This window comes from Habropoda laboriosa, unplaced genomic scaffold, assembly GCF_001263275.1.
Source record: "Habropoda laboriosa isolate 0110345459 unplaced genomic scaffold, ASM126327v1 scaffold65, whole genome shotgun sequence".
Lineage (NCBI taxonomy): Eukaryota > Metazoa > Arthropoda > Insecta > Hymenoptera > Apidae > Habropoda > Habropoda laboriosa.
The window spans coordinates 73,049-89,828 of NW_017100254.1; the positions used below are offsets into that span (position 1 = coordinate 73,049).

At 41.1% G+C, this 16,780-nt stretch overlaps 1 protein-coding gene across 2 annotated transcripts in view; it reads right to left on the reverse strand.

Moving 5' to 3' along the window:
* The window catches only part of LOC108572313 (venom dipeptidyl peptidase 4-like), a 321,177-nt gene that overhangs the window by 6,990 nt on the left and 297,407 nt on the right, over window positions 1–16,780 (reverse strand). For both annotated transcript variants that reach the window (XM_017934526.1, XM_017934525.1), the window contains 2 exons: window positions 11,813–12,000; window positions 9,872–10,066 (listed from right to left, as the gene is read on the reverse strand). In XM_017934526.1, the coding sequence (XP_017790015.1) occupies window positions 9,872–10,066; window positions 11,813–12,000 (383 nt within the window). The remainder of the gene's footprint in view (window positions 1–9,871; window positions 10,067–11,812; window positions 12,001–16,780) is intronic.

Below are 16,780 nucleotides of genomic sequence, written 5' to 3' on the forward strand. Positions count from 1 at the left end.
TATCCTCCAAAGTAGGCCTGACACCGTCACACGACCCCTGGGTGCAAAAAGCAGGTGGGCACGTCGCCGGAAATCAGAGGGACAGCACGCGTCCACCTCCCAAAGGACTATGACCCGCGCACGTGGCAGGATCTTAAGTTCTGCCGCGCCCTGTACCCTCTTCTCACCGCACTGCGTCACTCTGGCCACGATTGGATCTGGGTTAGCTGGTGAAATCAAAGTTCTCGCATCTCTCGCGACTATGTACGGCCAGAATCGAAAATCGGCCTTTCCTCGAGATGGATCTGTCCATTCGGTTATTTGCTCCTTGGAAACTGTCCAACCTCTCTATTATTCACAAATCCCGCTATAAATACTACAAAATTCCACCATCGACGTGGAACAATTTTATCGAGGGAGTAGCTAGGTGTTTTGCAATTTTATTTCCATCAACCTTTTCACTTGTCATTCTCTTCGCTGACTATTCAGTGTTTTAGTACTGTACTAGCTCGGTGTTCAAATGTCCCAAGTGTGCAAAATCGAGATTCCACAAGATTTAAAATTCGAACCAGTATTTTTTTAAATTTCTGCTGTTAAACTCTCAAAAGAATTAGTTAAACATCCTCGAGGATTAAAATGAAAAAAAAAAAAATAGTGGAAGAGAAAAAATGGTAGCAATCTATTGTTCTCTGCGATTCCATTACATTGGTGCGCTATTTTACACGCCACTGTGGCCGGCAGTTCGATTAAATCGAGATTCATGCAACAGGATCGAACGAAGAAAAAAGGAAATTAAAGATTTCCGTCGTTTAAAAGAGAATTTTTCGTGGTGGATCAATTCAGACCGAGTTTCCCTTCTCCGATTGGTTGTTTCGTTGAAACGCGGGATTACAATGCCGGCGGCGGTTGGATAGGGGTGAAAAATTTCAGCGGGATGCTCGAGGAGAGATGGAGAGGACGTGTTCGTCGGAAAAAACGACGGCTCGATTATTTTCGAGAGACTTGAATTTCAATTTATCGTATTCCTACCTCCCTTTGTCTCTCTCTTTGCTCAGTGGGTTTGTGTATCGGTTCGCGTGAAACAAACCTTAATTAAAAAAAAGAAAGGAAAAGAATACACGTGGAAACAAACTAACAGGAAGGACAGTGGACTGCAGGAACCAAAAAACAGCGGGACGAGAACAAAGTTAACCCTTGTCGCTTGATGTTTGCCCTCGATGCTAGCACTTGCCGCGATTGCACTTCTCACTCTGTCTAGTTTAACCCTTTCGAGAGGAACTGCTGTTTCGATGAACCATCGAAACCACCGACAGAAACGAAATAAAAAAAAGCGGGGTGACAAATAGTGGAGGAGAATTGTTTTAAACGCAGGTTCGAAAGTCAAACGTTACATATTGCCAAACAAAAAAATTTGAACAGACCTTTTGGAAGTGCTACTTGTAGTTAACCTTCGTTTCCTTTACTTCTGTTTTTAGTATGGATATTAAAAGAACATTCTTGAAATCAATTATAAAATATCATGAAAAATTAAGTATTTTTCTTTTGCATTTTGGTATATTTAGATATAGAAGGAACTTGGAAATTTAGAATGATTAATGGAAAATAAATTGGCGTGTATAATTATTTCCTTCATTCAACAAAAAGTCACTATACACTTGGCTAAGAGCATCTTAATAATTTCTGTAATTTAAAGTAAGAAATTTGAAATCTGTCATTTTGACTGGTTTGGACAAGTGTTAATCTTTATTTCATTTACTCTTTTTAATAATAAAATTCTTTACCCCAGTGGAAAGCATTGAATTGTTAAGACTAAAATGTCTTTCTGAGAATTATTCTTTCTCTCAGAAACTTCTAATAATATCTTTCTTTAAACTTTTAACTAGCGGTGTAAGCTTCTTAATTCAAAGAAAAAAAAGAAGTGGAAGGAGTCTTTAAACAGTTTGAAAACTTCATCAGTTTTTTCTTTTTTTTAGAATGTTCGAGGTAGGAATTTTCATTCTACATAGTTAAGGGTAATCGATTCTCGATTCGTCCTCCAACCTATTTCCTGTACGAGTGAAGTCAGCTGCTCTAACGTGAGGATCCCGTGGATCCTAATTAAGGAAAAACCATTCCGCGAACCGATCCTAGGAACTCACCGCGATCGTCCTCGTTCATTCGTCGTCGTAGGTCTCGATACGTCAATCGAGAACAAGGGCGGAAACTCTCGAAACTTTGATTAAACTTCGAAGTTACTTTGCCGCTGTAAACTAACGATTCCACTCAGTCATGCTGGTTGGATGCGTTGAAAAATGACGATACACGGTTATTCAAGTCTAATTCCAACCATATAATTCAAAAATTTCGTTCTTAACGTGTAGTCAATTTTACAAAATATATTAGAAAATTTATGCGAATTGCAGAGATCGTTAAATTTGCATAGAAACTTAGAAACTGTATAAAAGAACCCTGTAGAAATTCGAGGGTCCATCAAATTTGTACGGAAATTTATAAACTGTGCATAAATTCTATATAAATCTAGGTGCTCATTGGATCAATCTCTAAACATAAAAAAAAAAAGAAGAAAAATACAGTTAAAGCACAGAAGATTTTATAAGACAGAATTGTAGTATAGAAATTTGATAGAATTGCTGTGTGTACTTAGTCTGAATCGAGAATACTTGAGGCGCGAAACAAGAGTGTTTGAGATCGAGAATACCGTGTGAAAACAGGGTGCGTGGCCATCCAGCGATTTGGATGGATGCGATGGAATGTCTCCGAGGAACGTCTGCGTAGAACGATAGGAAAATAGTAACAGAGAGAGAAATAGAGAGAAAAATCAAAGAGTCTGGAAGACGTGTGCGCCAGTTCAGAGTGAAAAACTCCACTTGATCGAGAAAAGGTTTCACGAGAAACCACCAAGCCTTACAATTTTATTTTATACCATGAATTCACACAGTCCCTTTCTTGCAATCAAATAGCACCATTCTCAAAAACTTGTTAAAACTCGTCATTATCATTGCTTCTATTATTAGAATCAACTTGTCAGCTCCAATTACCTTTTGCCTTTGTTTAGCCTGCGACTCTCTGGAAGACCCTCGAAATCTACTGGTCCATTTCGCGAGTAGGGCGACAGAGAGGCGCATAAGATCGATCGAGAGTCGCGCGGAGCGAAGTGGAGCGTGGCCCTATTTACGAGAGGTCCGTTGCAAAGGTACACACACCATACCGATCGAAGACAATGCGATCGCGTGTCGCTCGAAAAATCAGGTTCCACGTTGAAAAATCGACGGTTCGAGGACCGTAGAGAGAAGAATGAAAATCGGAGCAACGCTCCGTTGTTAAGAGAGGGGAATGTGTAGAATCGAAGGGAGGTCGGCTGGCCGATTTACGAGCTAAATAAATTTCACGGAAAAAAGGAATCCGTCCAGGGAGGGCCCGTGCTACTATTTCTATGGGCAACGTCTGTGGTCGCTGTTCCCTCTGGAACCATTATTATTGAACACGCGAGACGCCGGAGACAATGGCTGCTGCAGAAATTGGAAGAAACCGGCGCCCTTTACCCTTTCCATTTCGAAGTCGCGTATTGTAACTGGAAAATGGTATACAACGCGTGTTCTTGGCTGTACATTCAGATTCTGGCCATTCTGTGAGTTTCCCGAGACCTCTTAGTGCTTTAGCGTAATTATTCTATTCGAAAGAAATTGAAAATTCGGTACTTTTATGGTACAATATTCAATAAAACTGGACGGATTTCTTTTGCGTACAAAGTTCTTCGGTACTGCAAACGAGGAAGAGTAGAAACACAGCACGAACAAAAACCGAGCGTTTATCACAATGCACACTACGTTCTTCATTTCATGAACCGCAAAAATGAACGAAAATGACGTTTTTGCGAAAACAAAGGTAACGAGGATAAAAGTAATAATTCACACGCTGCGCCAAGTGCACACATACAAATTTGAACAATGATTGTTCCATTAAAATAATAACAATAATTGGACGAAAAGAACAGCTGAACAATTAAAATGTAACCCAGAAAGCAAAAAGAAGCAGCAGTCTATTGTCTCGTTTTTCTCACTCCTTTCGTGTTATTCACGTTGCGTTAATTGCCGGTTAAAAACACCGGAACAGATCAGAGAGGCAGTTTCTTTTATCAGGACGAGATAATCACTGGTCCTGTTTGCTCGACTGTTCACGACGCGCGGCACACGTAGAGACACAGAGCGGTTGTGACAGCCACTTTGTGGCTCTGTGTTTAATTAACTTCGACGAGGCTGCTGGTAGGTGTTGAGGATGGCATCAGATCAAAGGGAAGAGAAAGTGGTCCATGGGATAACGCGTGCCAACGTCAGGAAATTTCTGCCACGGGTAATGCATTTAAATGCAATAATAATAAATTGCAATTTGCTGCCATTATTAACAGGCACCACTTCACCGCTAATCCGTGCCTGCTTAATCTCGTACTCTCTTAAAACAGTACACCTTATCCTTCAATCTTCCCCTTCATGCACTTTACTATTCCTCGTTAATTCGTAAACTTCGTGCTGGCCTCTGTTTCACACTTTTCATTTCTTCCTCTTTAACATCCTTGTTGTTTCTTTATTTTATTTTACTTCAATCTTCCATGCTTACTTGTTCTACTAACTTTTCCTTCATTCTCTTTAACACTTTCGTGACCAGCAGGACACACGTGTCCCATTTGCGTACTCGAGAACAAAACTTGATCTCAATTCAGTATTCATTACAGACGCGATGATCGGCAGATAAATAAGAAATTTTCGAGAAAAATGATTTCATCACGAGAAGGTTAAATATCAAATATTCAACATCTAGGGGCTACTTGGCAATTTTTGGAGACTAACTTTACTTATTCCTCTTTTGTCTTTATTAAATACCACATTTTCAAAAGATCTGCACGAATGTAATTCTCTACTCTACATTCAGGATATTTGAAGTTACAAAATCGTACGAAAGAAAATTTCCGAAATCTCAATTTAACTTGTATTACATCCGCGGCCTCGTTTAACGCGTTACGTGGACAACCATTGTGAAAAAAAGGAACGAGTCCTCTTCCTTCCGGTTTCCGAAACGAAACCAGGGCCGCCATTCGCGCGTGTTAGACATCGTGTCCAAATCATCGTTCACCGATTACGACGTAATATTCATTCGTTCCAGCCCTAAATGGATTCTCGAAATGGTGGTCAATAAAAAAAGGAAAAAAGAACTAGAGGAGATTTATCTCTCTCGGTCACAGGATCGGTTATTCACCGATCGTGCTTGCAAGCGGCAATATTGCCAGTTCGATGACGGAACAAAGACCCGGAAAAAAACTGTCGAGAAAACGAGACTGCGAATAGGGGAAAGGGGATCGGGAAACTGCGTCAGGAACGGGATACTAATGATGCCAATTCCGCGGGTTCTTTTGGAATTTCTAACGAAGCTAGCTTGTGGGGATGAATATCTATTTAGCCGGGTTTTTCTTTGGGAAATTCCACGTGTCAATTGTGGTGGTCCATGGTATAGTTTAAGAGTGAATTTTCTTCGCTGAGTTAGGTCAGATTGTGATTGAGATTCTTTTGCGATTCTCTAATTAATTTGTGGAGGACATTCATTTCTTTTGGAAATGTTTTTAATGAAATTTTAAACGCAGTTTCCTTAAGATACCGAGACCATTTTTAATATAGAATGGGAGATCGGTGATTCCCAGGTCACCAGAAATAAAACTTTTATCAGGGTAGGTATTAATTAAAATCTAATTTAAATCGCGAAATAAGAAGAGAAGTTCGACTCCAGCGCAAGTTCTCCAATGATAAAAGGAATCCCTTCGCTCGAATATTCATTGTGCTACCATCGTGGCCACAGATTTCGTCAAACACAAAATTTCCAGCGAGACTGGTCAATTGGTACCGTCAAAGTAACTCACAAAGTAGTTGCTTTTATTTACGAAACTGCATCGACCACTTTCACGAAGAACCTTCACGGGGACATCATTCCAGAGAACGAGGTAGTACATAGCGAGAAATTGATAGCGATCGTGGCTGTAGGAATAAAAAAGCGAGGAAACCGGAGGAAGAGCGATGCGAGGAGATTGCAGAACGTGGATAAAAAACAGAGAAGGATGCAGCAGCGGAGAGTGGGAAAAAGTAGGTGACAAGAAACACGAGGAAGAGAAACAGCGTTGAAAAGAGTACAAAAAAAAAAAAACGAAAAGAGTTGCAAGAAAGAGCTGCATAAAAAAAAAAGAGAAAATCAGGCGAAGCGGAGGTGGAACGAAAAGGGTTGAAAGAGAGAGAGAGATAGGGCGAGTGGAGGGAGGTGAGGAACGGTGACAGGGATGCAGGCTCGACAACAGCGGCGCAATAGGGCGAAGGTTAAAGAGAGCTGGCCGATTCCGCAATCGCTTGGCCAACTTCCAATTTCACGACTCGCTTTTTACTGGCCGGACGCGCTGCGACGCGCCAGCAAAACATTGCAACGTGGATACCACGGGTGGCCAGCAGAGGCGCTACCCCTAGTATCTGGCAATCGCCTCGAAATACAACGCTTCTCCGCGCGCACTTCCGGTGAACAGTTGATCCTGAGTGAAGATAACCGAACGTAGAATCAATAACTCGCGGAGGATTCGGGCGCGATTTTCGGGATGATAGAGGAACACTGGATCGATTTATTTCGTGTCGCTGTTTCACTTCTTGTTGCTCTTGTATAGCGGAAGTAGACCAACGGGGATTGTTGGTTTAGATATCACGGAGAAATTTGTAGATCTTTGTTTTATTCGGATCAGACGAAGATGATTTTTCTTCTGTTTCGATTTCATTTCTTTTACTTCGGAGGCTTCGCTGCTGCTTTGCAGACACCACCTTACCCATTAATAATAAGAGCAATATTAAAGCTAATTAAGCGGCACGTTCGAATATCCGAAATGTACGAAATATTCGACACGTTCAGGAATTCAAACATCTAGAATATTCGAATTATCCTAATTATTCGAATAGTTCAATTATTCCAAGTTGAAATCCGAATATTCAAATGCCATTCGAATATCATTGGAATACCAGTAGGATACCATTCGAATGTTATTCGAATATACGAATACCAGTACACTCTGTCCAATTTAAGAATAACCTCGCTCTAGGACCGATTTTCGTCCGTTCTGCGCAGTTCCCGCAGTTAGATAGAGAGCGTAGCAGAGGGTAAGACGGAGAAAAACGTAGGCGGTTACACGTGGGGGTTTGGACGTTCTAGCCCTGCCTTAGGCACGTCCCATGCGCGAAGCGAGGTTATTCTTAAATTGGATAGAGTGTAGAATATCGTTCAAATATTCGAATACACCGAATATTCAGATTTTCGTAACAGCCCTAGCAGAGAGGGTGGTGATAATTAGAAATCGAAGGAAACTTTCTCCAACGCTGTGAAGGTTCATGGGAAGCATAGACCTTAAACTTTCGATACTGCCAGCCATAAACCCTTTGGCTGCCAAATGTTTTCCTATGTTCCTTCACGGTTTAACATCTTCTTCTCTGCTGGCTGACAGACAGCAGAGAAGTGTTAATTCTCTCTACCTCACATCACAAGCCATTGAAACTATTCAAATTCTCCCCTAAAATACCCAAGAATCTGTCATCTTAATCTCCTCTTCTGCTACTTATCCCGCTCCACCGCTCGTAGCAACGGCGCTGTAAGAAAATCCACTGGCTATCCTCCCATCTAGGGATCAGTCTATAAATTCAGACGGAGCCAGAAGTAATTCCGGGCCGATCAACGACGGAAAAAGTCGCGCGTACTCGTTGGAATAAGGCGCCTCGAACGTGGCGCGAGTTTGTTAGGTGGATTAGCGGATTATCGCGTCGACTGCCGATAAGTCAGTGGTGCCACGACGACGGAAAGGCTTTCCCTATAATTAGATTCGCCGTTGTCTTCTTCATCGACAATTTCTCGATTCCTACGCTCTTTCTTCTCGTCTATCGTGTTGTCTATTAACCCTACCGCAATCGTTGGAAGCGCGTACAAGAGAATAATAGGGATATTTGAATTTCGCGGCTCGAAAATGTGGGAACGAGAACAAGAGACGAAAAACGAGGCTGTCGTTTCTGTGTCGTTAATTTTGCACGCGTCGCGGTTTCGGTTCCGCGCCGCGGCGAGGCTAGACTCCCTTTTTCACTCTCCCCCACGTCCCCTGTATAACGTTGTTTCGCGATCGTTAGTCTTCCAAGTCAAGGGTAATAATAGTAATCACACGGCTACTAACGATTTTATGATAATAGTAATTTTTGTATGGATGGATGTTTCGATACTGCCCTCGCACTGTGCCTGTGGCAGCTATAGGCGCTTTGAATATTTTCTCACGCTATGTCCTTGGCGCTTTTCGACACACTTTTACCTTAATTTAATCCTTAATTTTTGTCCTTTGCGCATTTCCACCTTAATTTAGTAAAACAAATTTTAAATTTTAATTTTCAATATTTTTAAACTAATTTTTAAAAAATTGTATTAGTTTAGAAACATTACAATAGGACGCATGATTTGCACTTCGTAATCTTCGAACCCGCAGACAGAAGCTAGAATTACAAATAAAAATTAAACTCTACCCCAAAATTTTCACTTAAGATATTCAATTTTTACCAGCAATGTACCGCAGAATAAATCGCAGCAGCTTTGACGCACCAAACCAGATGCACACAGTTCAACTGTTTGGCCGGCTTGGTAAAACGGCCTTAAATTTGTACAGCATCTGTGAAATTCGCGTAACGCGTTCCATCAATCGAATAAATCAACCGAGCGCGTGGGCAACAGAGAGAAATTCAGAAAAAAAGGTAACGCTTCAGAAGAGATACGTCATAAATTGACTTATCTCGACATCGGTCGCCATATCGTGTGGCAAAAATACAGAAAAAAAAAAAGCAACAACTACCCGTCTCTGCCGTGTAAATGTAAATCGGCCTTTTGTTGACGTACGAGCATTAAAAATGCATAGAATAACAAGGGCGATACGTCTTTTTGCATTTAAAATGTCCGGAAGCGGTTCTCGATAAATTGCACCGGGGGACATTTTACATGTAAATAGCGTCGGGTGAGGAGGGGATGGAAAAGGGTGGTGGGACAACGAAATTAGGGCCAGCAACGCGATCAAAGTCAGCTTGAACAACAACGCACGACGAAACTATGGCATTAAAATCAATTTGCATTTCACTCCTCCCACTTTCGTTAGCGACTCAACGACAACGTGGCAATATTTCTCGATGGGAAAAAGCAAATTACGTTCTGCTCGTATAAAATGTACAGTCGGAAGAAGAGAATGTTCCTGCGACATTTAAGAAAAACGATTACTGTCACGCTGATACTGTACGATAAGTGTGCGATACCAGGCCGTGAAACCTCGAATTTTTAATTTTAAAAAATTGCATATTCGCAATGAGACGAATTTCGAAAGAACACTTGTACAACACTTGAGTGCAACGAGAGACTGTACCAAAAAATGTAAAGCCATTTCGTTCGACGTGCAAACAGGCTTTTTCCACCGGAAGAATTCGATTAATCTCTGCACCTTTTACACTCAGTTCCGGAAGTGAACACAGGTTACCATGCCCGTCAGCCAGAGCATAAACAGAGTTAGAACACGTTCGCGTTCCTTCCACTCCGTACATTAAGCGAAATAACGAAATTGCAATCTTATTTTACGGCGAAAATACACGAGTCTTCTCCTACCGAACTTCCGTGGATCGAATTAAAGTTCTCGTTCGTGTCGCGACATTCGAAATTAGAATTCCATTTGTACTTACGACGTGCGACAGAACGAAAATTCGTGAGGTTCGATCGTTATCGTTCGCTATGCAAACTAACGAGACGTTCCCTCCTTTTTTCCTCCTTCTTTCCTTCTCTTCTACGCGGATAGGCGAACGCGTTCGATGCTCACCTGGTTACGTTGATCTGATCGGCGATCTCGACTGTTCCTAGGTTTCGATATCCGGCGAACAGCATGTCGTTGTCCATTAAACCGGAGCCACGACCGTCGATGGTCGCGTAAATGATGCTCTTGTTCGTTACAAGGTACGTGCCCCAGTCGACGTTGAACTTCTCCGTGACCTGATACGAATCTGGTCCGCCATATCTATAGAGCAGAATCGGTAATAAATTACAACGACCGGTTGGAGGATCGTTACTGCGTGGTACAGTGTAATGGCCAGGCAATCTTGGCTTGTAGTGTAGTTTGCTTCAGAAATAGAAGCATAAATTTATGAATAAGTGGTAGCTGCATGCAGTGATTTATCGAATATACTTGAGTTCTGAAGTATAGGTTCATTCAGAGATGGAAGAATAAGTTTGTCAAGAAATAACAGTAGCATGTAGTGATTTGTTGGATATACTTGGGTTGTGAAGTACAGGTTGTTGTAAAAATGCAAGCATAATTTTGTGAAACATATAGAAAAAGTTTTTGGAACTTATATGTAAATGATTGGGTTGGATATTATTCCAGCATTCTGCTAATAAGATATTCTGAAATGTAAGACTGATAGATATTCTACTGTAATTTGGTACTACTGTGAGGTACAAATACTATTGAAATTATTAAGTCAATTGTGTACTTTTGAATAATTGAGTTAGTTGATAATATAATATAACGGGGGAGCTGTGTGGGCATGTTTGTAAAATGTGCTTAATCTGTCATATCATACAATACATATCATATAATGTTACTATGATTCCTAACTTTCAATGTATTAACGGAGTGAAACGCGATATTCGTTCATACAAGTGAAATTTAATTCTCTGATTGATATTTCGAGCGTATAATTTTATCGCGATGGGATTACATTGTCCATCTTTATTAAAACGAATTATCCACTTTATCTGGTATTTTGATCCTTCTTCTTGTTTTATTAATTTCCGCCCCTCCACCGAGCTAATAAATTTCGTATGATGGAATTTATCGAGACAGATCACCGTTGCTAAATTTGCAATGAGTGTACTCGTACCTGGTGCGTGGCTCGAGCAATTATAGAACAATTCCACTCGAACAAACCAAGGAATGCCTAACTCAATTTCCCGCCTTTAATTCAATTATCCAATCTAGCCGGGTGTTTTTATTTATACGCAACCTAATCCGTTCGCGAACGAGTTCCGTTCTATAATCCAATTTCCGAAACTCGAATGAACGTACACGCCAGATCGAATCGAACTCGATCAAATTTGCCAATTATCCCACTGATGACAATTCACTCTAAATTCCGCCTAGCTTTTTTTTTCGACCGATTCCATCCTACATCCTCTTGAAACAACTAACCCAACTACAAATTCAACGAGAGATTGTTCTCAAAAGAAGAACCAATTCAGCTGTTTACTTTTCAATTTAAATTCCTCGATTAATTCTAGACGAACCTGTACAAGAATTCGTTAAAAAACAAAAGATGTATGCGAGAATCGAACGAATGAATTTCACGAGGATATTCCGGAATTTCGTGACACATTTTGACAGCATATACGGTGGCAAAAAGTTTTTGATAAATGACACGTTTGCGGGTGACACCGTCGCGTATTCTCCTCCCGCTTTTTTCTCTTGTAGTTCGCCGCGAATAATTCCTATCCGTTCTGAAGACATTAAAGCGGCATTCATGCCGGCGCATACAGTTAGCATTTGCATGTCGCGAGAAAAGCAACGAAACGGACAAATGAACGGAGGTACACACGTCCGGGGAAATCAAGCTCGATTTTAAACGATTTTCATTCGCATGGAGGAGAGAAGTCTCGCGATTTTCATTCGCATGGAGGAGAGAAGTCTCGCAATTTTCGATCGCCTTCTGAATGCATAACTTCACGTACGATTGATACGAGAAGGAGGAGGATGATGTATACGTACACGAAAATCAGCATGGGATACTTGGTTGCGCCTGACAAATCTGCGTTCGGTGGAATCAGTAATCTGACTCGGGCCTCGAATCCACCGGGAACTGGTACCTTGTAGCGGCGTACCACCGGTTGCGATTTCTCCGTGATGATCTCCGATACGGCCTCGTTATCCTCCCATACTACCAGCTTCGCCGTGTTCTGAAAGAGGCACGATCTGTTAAATGTGACATTTTTTTATTTTGGATTTTTCATAGGAGTTTCATTTTTCATTCGTTTGTTTGTGTTGCGACCTCGTGGTCGCAGCGATGCCTCGATTTGGTGGATTATCGCAATAAAATATTGCAAGGGGTTTTGGTACGAAAGAGTGAACGCGAGAGAGTTGGTGTGAATGGCCTGGAAAGGAAGAATCGATCGTGCGTGGCGCATTTGTTATGTTTAGACAACATGGGTTGTCAAGCCGATTGCGGCGTGTGTGTATGTGGATGCGTGCGTTGGAGAAAAGGAAGAAGAGCGTGTGTGGGAAGAAGACAAGTAGCTTCGAGCCGGAAGAGAGCGAATCGGAGCAGCGGTGAGGATAATAAAAGGGAAGATTATAAGTGGACAGCACCGGCGACGCGTGGGACTACTTTTATTCAAATAAACACAAGAGTAATTAACCAAATCCCACAACATGTTAATCACATTTGGCCGCCATGAACACCCCTTGCACTAGTCAGCGCCGCGAACAGAGCATTGTCTTTAACCCGGACCGAACACGCGGTTAACAGACAAGACGAACAGACAAGACGAACAGACTTGGAAAAACCTTTCTGGCCATAAAGAGTACCGTTTTTGGGGATCGAATTTTTTGTTAACAAATTGGATCTCGCAGAAAGAACCTTAAACCAGGACCACTCTTAAGCTACAGTGACTAATGACAACACAGACATCCATTCCAACGCACATACAACTGACGAATCGCAAACGATCAGAACTAATGAAAGCGACAATACTTAGATACACAAGTAACACCGCGAAGAAAAACGCAGTTACGAGTAACACAGTAACGAGAAGTTATCAGTATAGCATTCAAATCACGAAGCATTCAAGGGACTCACTCGAGAGTCAACTTAAAATTATCTCGGACACAATCAAGAGTCATTACAACTAGGTTAGGGTCATTAAGTCCTTGACAATAACCAGCGTCTCGCTACACCGTCGAGAACATCAGCGTAGCCGGGATTTATGACCCCGATCAAATTCTAACCGCGATGATATCCTGTTTATACATGGGATAATTATGTACAATAATTAAATATAAAGAAAAACTACAATAGTATTAACGTTAATGAAAAATATAGAGAATAATAATAATTGGTCGTAATATAATTAAGACCTATAGATAAATAAATCCCGAAAGTTTTTCGCTGGTATATTTTTCCTAGGGGACAACGAGTGAGAGAATGAATCCATTGATTAGTCTCGCTTTTCTATAGCCAGCGTCGAAGATGTTATAGCCCAAGGTCACGCCGAGTCTTTTCCCCCACCACGTTTCTCCAGTTAGAATTGGTACTACGTTAGATTATGTGCACATTCGATTTCGTATTAATTTCCCGACTTTTATTTTTCAATTTCAATTGTAATTTTTAAATTCACACATTTCTGCCATGTTAAATTGTCGGTAAATCATAAAAATATTCTCGTCTATGACTATTGGAAATGCTCTGAAGAAAAGCAGCATGATCCAACGTCTAATCGATACCAAAAAAACGTCTCGCTTCCCTCTCGAAGGACCTCTCCAAACTCTGACCCTTAATTTACCTTTATTTTACTACACGACACCATCTCTGGAGGATTTTCTACTGCGATTCCCATTCCGGTTACTTTTCGCCTAGCCATCGATTCCTAACCGTAGACGCCACTTCGAACTACCCTCCGGTATCTTTGATAGAATCCAGTAGGTAGTTAACCACCCATCGCCACCGCGAATTCTCCTTTCTCCTCTGCTTTTCTTCCCCCTAGCCCTCGGGGAATTATGCACAAGAAAAATATAAAGGATATCCCAGAACTGTACGTCAATAAAAACCCTAGTGAGAGCGATACGAGAAAACGTTTTTTTAATAATAATACAAAATCGTCTGCTCCTGGATTTCCATTGGAATTTTAAAATCGAAGAAATTGGAATCGATCTTAAATAAAAGTAGAGATCGTTCGTTCTTCTGAAATTTCCCTGTGCTTGTTTTTCTTTATCATATTTAGTTTCAAAAAATTCTCGAAATATCTCACGAGAGCGTGAAAATAAAGGAAGGAAAAGTATCGATAAGATACGTCTTTTGTTACCACACGGAAATGTTTTACGTCAACGATAACCGTTATCCAGGCCCTGAAATTCGTCGCCATCCTGTGAAGAACGATGCTACCCCTGGTTTCCCCTTATCTATCCACCCGATTCACAATCGAAGGCTTCGAAGGTGCGATCTTACGAACAGATCGTCTAACTTTTAAGCTGTCGTGCGTCAACGTCGAACACGCGACTATGTGCTATTTTCTAAAGAGAGAATAAGAGAGAGAGACATCGTCGAGTTTAATGCATTATTCCACTCGTTTAATCTCGAACTAAACCGAAGGATTCAACCATTTCGTTCTCGAGACTTCACAGAGACTAAGAAAAAGGAGAAATTTATAAGTCGTCATTGTATTCTGATTTCCTTGTCTCTTCCTGTTCGATCGAATTCTTATTTAGCTTCTGATAGGGTGCTCGAGATTCCGTCGAGGATTAAATTCGACTCAGGATATTACGATTTGCCTTTGCTTCGGTGCCTTTACGGGTTTTCATTGTCTCAGGCTGTGAGAATCGCAGGAAATAGGAGTTTCGATTCACTTGTATTTATTTAGAGAGGTAAAACGGAATTGGTTTTCTTGAGTTTTTGCTTCTAGGATAATAGACGCTATACCTTGAGAACTAATCGATAGATTTGCTTGAAATTTTGCCTGGATATTCGTACAAGCAACCCTGTGTAGCAACTGTTCATTTCATTTTCCTCAATATTACACTTCGAAATAGAGAGCTAATCGTTCGAGGAAAGTCTGTATTACCTTATTCCCAAAAATCTTGTCTCCTATCGGTAGCGATATCTCCCACAATTACTATTACACTTTAATAAAACAAAATATTAACACGTACTCCGTGAATGTATCTTTCAACTGCAATAAAAATTATTTAATTTCCATTCACGATTTTTCCCCCAAAAATTCTCAAAGTTGTATCACATTTTCTTAGCCCCCAAGTTATTTTTCCACATTTTCCAAACTTTCTCCTAACAGAATGTTCCGTCCATCCGACGGAATATACATGCTATTATATTTTTCTGCTTCATCAGATTGCCAAAGTATTCCTTTTCTCCTAATGAGAACATTGTTCGACATTCAAGCATTGTCACAATTGAGAGGATTAACGCTCAGTGACACAATAAGGTTGTTCACGACATGGATTAGAGCATCCTAGTTTCGTGCTCGTTAACACCTTGCCATAAAGCCTTTCTTTATGGTTTTCGACACCGCGGGACACCACGAATCCTAGTGGTAGCCTACCTGCCTCGAATCAGGTCCCGTAACCTTTGGGCTCTTTCTCCCACTAGCGCACTACCGCGCTTTCCCTTTCCTTCGAAATTTGGGAAAAGTTGTAGCTGCACCCGCACCAATCGGAACGATTTGGAGTTTCGTCTCCCACCAAAATCAATCCACCAATTACCGCTTTGCTTTGGCAATGAAACCAAAATATATTACCACCCTTCCAAAGCTCCTTTCTCATTAACCATTTATCGCTTTCTTCGCAACCCTCATAAAAAGTCACGGAACAAAGCGTTCTCCCATCCTCAGGTCAGCATCATTGTTCGCCAATAGGCGGGCAAGAACACACCTTCCACTTAGCATTCTCCTATTCTCGATGGGGGAGGAAATTAGTTCCTTTGACGATCTTCGAGGACGTTTGTCCGCGAGAAAAGCCGATTATCGGTTGTAAACGTGCTACCTTTACAAACTTGAACAGTCGAATCCCACCACCCCTTTTTCAATCGTCGTTTTCGTCGATCGCGACAGACGTTTCCCTTCAATGGCTTTCTCCAACGATAATCTAATTACCCCGTCAAGATAATCGAGGACCGACTCGTTGGAACGAGCCATGATCACGCCAGTTTAATCGCGTATTTAATCTCCTAGGCGTGTTCGAACGCCTGAATTCACGAATCTGAGCGTTAAAAGTTCGAGAGAAAACGGGACTTGGATAATATAGCTGGTGTTTATTGAAGGTGCAACGCCTGCAAGGAATGCGAAAGTTTTCGTTTGACCTATTAGGAAGTGAAAGAAGGGGTATCGAAAGTTGATACGCGAGTGTTTTTGGAAGGCGCCTGCGAGCACGACGAGTTTATATAGAATCGAGGCGTAAAGAAGCGTTCTCGAGTTTCACGAGCGGGGAGAACTTTTATTAGGGAATACTGGGAGGATTGCGAGTGGAATTGAGAGAGGATATTCGAACCCTAATTCTTGCGATATTCTGGTTATTTGATACTTTGGAAAATAATGAAACGCCAGTGTCTGTTATCGAGAAAGTTTCACGTAGCAGGTCCTTTTATTTGGTGACAGAGCCGATTGATTTAGATCGAATAATACGAATCTTAATTATTGTGGGATTCTATTTGTTTCGATATTTTCAAGTTTTTATTCTATGTGGAACCAGAAGTTTGAAAATATGTCATTCGAAGCTTGATTATTTTCTTTCTTTACAAATTCCATCTAGCTGATACTTCAGGAAACAGTAAAATATTAGCGTCCTCTCAAATAAAACTCCAAACTGTAAAAAAAAATCAGAATTCTTTTGTCACTAAAAAACTGTCATTGTAAACTGATCACTGTTATCATAGAAAATTCCACATTTTTCCGGTATTGATGTCGAATAACATCGCAACGCCATTACGTATGCGTTTAATCGTTGTCAGACACC